The sequence below is a fragment of the Syngnathus scovelli genome, chromosome 17 (genome assembly GCF_024217435.2).
Source record: "Syngnathus scovelli strain Florida chromosome 17, RoL_Ssco_1.2, whole genome shotgun sequence".
In the NCBI taxonomy this organism is placed as follows: Eukaryota; Metazoa; Chordata; class Actinopteri; order Syngnathiformes; family Syngnathidae; genus Syngnathus; species Syngnathus scovelli.
Window position 1 is genome coordinate 3,496,035 of NC_090863.1, and position 6,760 is coordinate 3,502,794.

Below are 6,760 nucleotides of genomic sequence, written 5' to 3' on the forward strand. Positions count from 1 at the left end.
ATAAAAATGGTGATTTATGTCCACCAGTCTTTTGTCTTAATTAACGACATCCAGCGATACTGTCAAGTGAACAAATGTTAGTTCTCAAATATCCACAACAATGCCACAAAAATAAGAAAGGGGAAGGGCCCCATTGGTACAATGAAACAACAGAGCCTACAATTCAATTTTGTTTCCTCCAAGGGACTCCTCGGTTGCCCCGTAGAAGAGGTGGCGACGCAATCTAAAACTAATTTGGCTGGCAATAACACGGGAGTAAGTTGAGTGACCATCGCGGTTACCATTGCTCTTAGTGCCCTGTCGTTTCCTGACCCTGACTTTGCTGGCCAGAAGGCAAAGCTAGCCGCTCTTGACAATAAAACAAACCGACAGGCACCATTTACACAGTCAGGTGTCATGACAAGGGATAAACAGCCAGCTGCCTCGGGCCTCTTGAGTCACAGTCCGCATTCGTCGTATGGGCTATCGTTCTCACCCTCATGATCATCATCATCAAGGAGAGCAGCGATGGTTGTGTGGAAGAATGCCTCTGAGTGCTTGCCGGGGAGAACACTGTGCACTGAAACTGAACACAAGTCAATGGCTGCTAAGTCTTTGCAGAGCAGTCTGCTTCTGTGTCACTGAATTAATCAAATCCTAAAAAATGGGCAACAAATCAGCACCCTTCCAGCTCGGGGGGAAGAAAAAAAAAAAGAACAGTCTCGAGTCGTGAGATGGCGGCAGTGGCAGGCACGTGGCAGGAATGGCAACAGAGAGGCTGGCTGTCATCACAAGGGATGAAAAACAGCACCTCTCAAATGAGGAGATGGCGCTCGCTGCCTGCCCGCTGCCTGCCTGGCATTTGCGCCAGTGAGGAAGACCATGCATAGAGACCACAAATGTAATTACGTTTGTGCCACCTTTGTTGTTTGTCACAACAGCATACGTTTACGGATTTGGGTGAGCTGATTAGACGACATCCAGAGAATATTCAGGGTGGAGGAGAGGCAGCCGGTTGGGAGTCATTACCTACAATAAATAGAGCTCTCATTTGTTCTCCCTTTGGGGTAAAGCATCAGTGGAAATAAACAATGGCGGATGCATCAATCATTGTAGGGTTAAACTTTTGTCTTTGTTTCTTTCTGTGTGATCCAATCGTACAATATTGCATACATACAATGTAGATTTGATGAAGTCACAGAGCTAAAGCTGCAATAATATTCACCTTTTTTTTTTTTTTTTTTGCTGAGGATAAACAGAAGTTACTGTCATACGGATGCTTCGGCATTCCAAATCACTGATGAGCCTCTCTCATTTCCATATATCGAAATCCTGTTCTCATTCCATCTGCTAACTACTCACCTGTGAAACTAGTTTTTAACCATGCTTTGATAAGGTTTGGTTTTGGATTTATCTCACCCAGTTTATTCCCAGCTATAAAAACCACTGAAGGGGTACACACACTGCCATCGCGGGTCGTTATATTGTAAAACAACTTGGCAGGCTGGCACGCAGTTGTGTATTCGCTCCAAGTGTGTGTTGGGTGTGGAATTTAAGTATACATCGCCCTTCCAATTAAAATATGTATTTGTGCATTATGAGTGGGGGAGATGAATATTATCATGGAGGGAGCACAATTACCAAGGGTAGTGGTATGCAATTAAACGGCACTATTTAGATGTGCGACTTTTGCAGATGAATGCAGAAAATAAAGTCAGGACATAGAAGGCTTTGGTGTCCCTCCTTTGCCTAATAGCCATAGATGATTACAAACACAATGACACTAGTTATGTATGTCAACATTAAGAGTTTACTTATAAAATAAGAAGTGTAGTTCTTAATATCGATTATATTATCCCGCACGTTTGATCCCTTTTCAGTCCCTCATCTGATTTATGTACTAGCGACAAACTTGTACAAACTTTGAGCTAAGAAGTCATTGTATGGTTTTAATATAAAAAAAAGGAGGAGCTAAGAAGTCATTGTATGGTTTTAATATTAAAAAAAATAGGAGTCCGCAGTGAATGGATGTTTTTTATTATTAACTAAACAGACATTTCAGAACTTCAATTTTGGATACAGAAAATGTGTTTCCCAACATCCCAGTTCCTGACCCTGAGAGTTGAACTTTCCAAATTATGCCTGATTTTTGTATCTCTTATGCAGCTCAAGCACATTATCCTGGGAGACCCTGGTCCAGCCTTCGCTATGCACGTGGTAGAGGTTGACCTGCCCTCCGCTGTAGGCGTCGCGGTATGTGGCCTGGTAGATAGCGCGGCGGCCAAGATCGCAGGCTTCCTCCACGGTCAGATCTTGCCGAAAGCCGCTGTCCATCACACCGTAGGCGTAGATGGCGCCAGAGCCCAGTGAGAACATGTCACCACAAACTCTGCTTCCTTCTGAGTTGACGTAGTACAGCCCTGAGGAGAAAGTGGGACTGGTCAAAGCGATGCAAAAAAAAAAAAGAAACACCGCAAGGGGGTATTTACAGTAGAAAGCATCGGGGGTATTTACAGTAGAAAGCATCGACAGTTCGAGCTCAAGTGTTAAATTGTTCCGATTCCATGCGGAATGATATGTGTGCGCACCAATATGAGCAGCTGCAACCTTTCCAAGTGAAGACGTGGTGCTGGATAGAACAGCTGCATCCTCTTCAAGTAAAATGAAGCGGACCACGGAACCTGCTGACGATGCGTGGGGCCACATCGTTTTCTGCCCAGGGGCCCCGCTCAGGCCTTATTGATCCCCCGCAAAAGTGCCAAAAATTAAATATCGACCAGCAAGCCAAGCTACACAGTGAGATGCACCTTAAAAACCTTTGGGGAGGACACACACTGCCGGCACACTCAGCGGACGGATGACTTGTACAGTTTTTATTTTCCAAATATCTATTTCAGTACTGAAAGTGCAAAGACCTCCACATATGAATCCGTGGCACGTTGAACATTGACATTCATAGGTGCTCTCCATCCAATCAGACAGAGCTTTAGCTAGTTCATCTCTCAATCACTGCCTCTACTACTGAGCAATCTTAACCATTAATTCACAGCATTTATTTATATTAGTTCGGATTAATCCCCTCGTAATGTAGAAGGAGTTACTCTCACCAAATGCCAGCTCACCCACCAAATTGCATCTTATAGAAGAGGCATGTCTTTCATGACACTTTCCAAAGCAAAAATGTGGGAGATTTTTATTCTAGCAAATATTAGCTGTTACCGCTTAGGAGGAAGAAAAAAAAAAAAAAACACTTTTACCACAACACCCCCAGATTGCACATTCACAGCTAAACTAGTGACAGACTGTTAGCGCTATGGAGGGCCACTTACTTTTCTAGGGGGGGAAAAAGCATCCCATTCATTTCAGACGACAAATTGCAGCTTCCTCAGCCTGTCGTTAGCTTGCTTTGATGAGCATCCACAGCCTATGCATGGGGTAAAATTGCCACTTTGACACCTGCCTGTTCCAATTGAAAACTGTTAAGGACTAGTTACAAACAATGGTGCAGGCGGACAGTTAGAATGGCAGCCTCTTGTGCTGAGCACCGCACAGAGGATGTGGAGGCAGGCCTACAAATAGAATTGGAGTGGCAAAAAAAAAAGAAATAACTTCCCACATTCATTCCCTTCCAAACACTCTTGTGGTCTTCATCATGGTAAATGCAAGACCAATAACAGAAATGCACACGGATGCATTTATGTTTAGACTCGGAGGACACATTAAAAGTGCCAAGCGGTAGATGCGTGCTTCGCTGGCAGATGAGACAAACCTTCCATTCGGATTAGGCAACCTGGCAAGGAGGAGACTATTTACGCAGATTGTGTAGCTGGCTGCATGATTTGGTGTCGAGCAGTGTGTGTGTGAGCAGCGAGTTTTGAACATTGCTGATTTCTTTCCACCGAGAAATTGTAACTGGACAGTTTACAGTAGCCTTCCATTTTGGAGTGCAGTTTGTATAATGAGCTTCCAACTCAATCATGGGTAATTTTAATTTACATGCCATTTACCTGACCCTTCAATCACTGACACTAAAAAGCTCCTATGACAATTGAACAAATACAAGGATCATTATTTTCTCATTTGAATGCCTGGGATTTGAATTCACATCATTTACCTCGGATGGCAAACAAACAAACACACAAACAAGCAGTGATTGTGCACACAGACACCTCTGGTTTGAAAACAAAGCCCACATCGATTTCGCTCATTGTTCAAGCCTTATGCGCAACACTTGTATACGGCCAGGATCCAACGTCCATCCTGCCTCTCTCACCGGCAGAGCAGACTTCATCGATTTGCCATCATGGTGTCACTATAGCAGACTCGTTATGTGCACCTTCAGTGATGTACAGCCTCACTCCGGCATCAAAAGTGGCAGCATTTACCACTTTTAAGCGTTAAATGCTCCAAAGGAAAGAACAGAGGTTACAGTGCCATCTAGTGGGCATTTCTGGAAACTATATTGGCATTTTCTATTTGGATTTACTTTTTTTTTCTAAAGGACGTGCATAGCAAGTCTAAAAATCATATTACTGTTATAAACACGTCCTTTGGAAGAAAAAAAAATCAAATTCATGCAGTGTTTAAAAAAGACTTGAAGACTGATGTACTTACCTGGGCCTCTCTTGTCCCAGCCACAGACCATGGTTGACATGCTGAGTCCCATGCCCTTGTACTGATAGACCATGTTGGCAAGTAACTTGGACGCTGCTGCCACCGAGATGCGCTCTTTGTTGCGGAGCTCGTAGACGCGGCATTGGCGTGCCAGCATACGCTCCCAGAAGCTGCAGTCTGCTGCTCCTCCAGCCATGGTGCCCAGCAGGTAGGGATTAATCTCAATCACCTTTTTGACCGTCTGCGAAGCGATGTAGCTGCCCGCTGTGGCCCGAGAGTCCACTGCCACAATGACACCATGCTGGAACTGAAATGACAACACCAGGGGTTACCATATAACTAAGGTCAAGATTTGAGAAAGCTATAGTAAAAACAGGCACTGAGGTAAACCTTTTAAAGATGTGTTTTAATGAGGTTAAACTAGTTTGAAGCATACAAAAACGTTTTGGTATAAATATGAATAAGCAATGGCTCCAAATTTGACAATATCTTTATAATACAACTAGTAAAACTTCATAATAAAAGTTTATTGCCACTAATCAGCTAACAATCTAGTATGATTATTGTGTTGTGATTAAAACGCTGTCATGTTATCAAGTAATAACTTATTTTCACATTATTGAACCTTATTTTCATTTTATGGTCGCCGTACTCGGCGCATCGATTGCAATGTGTATTACACATATATGATTCAATCATTTGTGCAACAGTCATGGACATTAACGATGGGAGGTTGCTTGCTTATATTGCTTATATGTAAGCATGCTAACATGCTACGTGAGCTGTAGCATCAGCGCTACATAGTTCAGTCTGATTAATCAAACGTATGAATACCGTGCTACCAAAAAAAGACACATTTCGTTATAGATATTGTTGTCTCTTGTTTATTTAAAGAATTCTGATCCAAGTACCCGGGTCGATTACTTACTTTAAACGCTAAGGTAGTGGTCCCATGCAGAAACTCTATTTTCCTCTCGACGTCATCGTTGTCCACAGCACACAGTGGATTTTTGATGGCAAACAGAATGTTGTCTCCCGATGTTGTTTCGAGTCCAAGACCACTCAGTACGGGTCCACAATCGAAAGCAGCCGTTTGACGGCTGCCAAAAGAAAAACCAGCACAATCACTGTTCAACACACTTGCGAGAGCCATCTTTGAAACTGTCCGATCATGAGCAAGCAACTTCCGTGGTTTCGTATTTGCACATTTCGTGACAGAAAGAACTCAGCGCCCCCTGTAGTTCCGGGTGTACGGATGAACAAACTATGCGAAATGGTTAATAGTACATTTAACTCAGCTTTGTGTCCTTAAAAATATTTTTGACGCTGTTTTAAAAAAATGCCTAACCTTTTTTTCCCGCACACCAGGTTTTCAAGATATTTTCATGTTTTATTTTTAAGTTAGACATTTTAAAGCTTGCGCAATACAGACTGTAGCCATGTCATTTCAGAAAATAATTCTGTGCAGAACCTAACCCTTAATTCATAAACATAACTAAATACACATTATTATTATTATTATTATTATTATTATTATTATTATTATTATTATTATTATTATTATCCATAGGCGGCTCGGTGGCGCACTGGGTAGCACGTCCGCCTCACAGCTAGGAGGGTGCGGGTTCGATTCCACCTCCGGCCCTCCCTGTGTGGAGTTTGCATGTTCTCCCCGGGCCCGCGTGGGTTTTCTCCGGGCACTCCGGTTTCCTCCCACATTCCAAAAACATGCTTGGTAGGCCGATTGAAGACTCCAAATTGTCCCTACGTGTGAGTGTGAGTGCGATTGGTTGTCTGTCTCTGTGTGCCCTGCGATTGGCTGGCAACCAGTTCAGGGTGTCCCCCGCCTACTGCCCGATGACGGCTGGGATAGGCTCCAGCACGCCCGCGACCCCCGTGGGGACTAAGCGGTTCAGAAAATGGATGGATGGATTATTATCCATCCATCCATATTATTATTATTATTGTTATTATTATTATTATTAAACCGTCATGTACCACTGGAAATATCTACATATCTACATAAATGTAGTGAAGGAATGAGGTCGAAATACAAAAAGTCCTGCCTAGCTACAAAAACAGATATGCTCAAACCTCATTGAATTAAGTACATAAGCAGACAAGCATATTCACATATTAAATAAATAAAAGAAACATTTTAAGCATA

The 6,760-nt window shown here is 42.9% G+C and overlaps 1 protein-coding gene across 1 annotated transcript; it reads right to left on the bottom strand.

Moving 5' to 3' along the window:
• Nucleotides 1–1,999: 1,999 nt before the first annotated feature.
• psmb5 (proteasome 20S subunit beta 5) lies at nucleotides 2,000–5,788 on the bottom strand. The gene is made up of 3 exons (XM_049748040.2): nucleotides 5,522–5,788; nucleotides 4,594–4,900; nucleotides 2,000–2,399 (listed from the first exon to the last, which is right to left on the bottom strand). Exons 1-3 carry the CDS (start codon nucleotides 5,744–5,746, stop codon nucleotides 2,116–2,118), a joined length of 816 nt encoding a protein of 271 aa, XP_049603997.1. The 5' UTR covers nucleotides 5,747–5,788; the 3' UTR covers nucleotides 2,000–2,115.
• Between the last annotated feature and the right edge of the window lie 972 nt (nucleotides 5,789–6,760).

Excerpts from the sequence above, each read along its gene's own strand:
- psmb5 (XM_049748040.2), bottom strand. The coding sequence starts at position 5,746 with ATGGCTCTCGCAAGTGTGTTGAACAGTGATTGTGCTGGTTTTTCTTTT. Across the intron at positions 4,901-5,521 it reads CCACTACCTTAGCGTTTAAA|TTCCAGCATGGTGTCATTGT; the intron begins GTAAGTAATCGA and ends TTGTCATTTCAG. Across the intron at positions 2,400-4,593 it reads CTGGGACAAGAGAGGCCCAG|GGCTGTACTACGTCAACTCA; the intron begins GTAAGTACATCA and ends CTTTCTCCTCAG.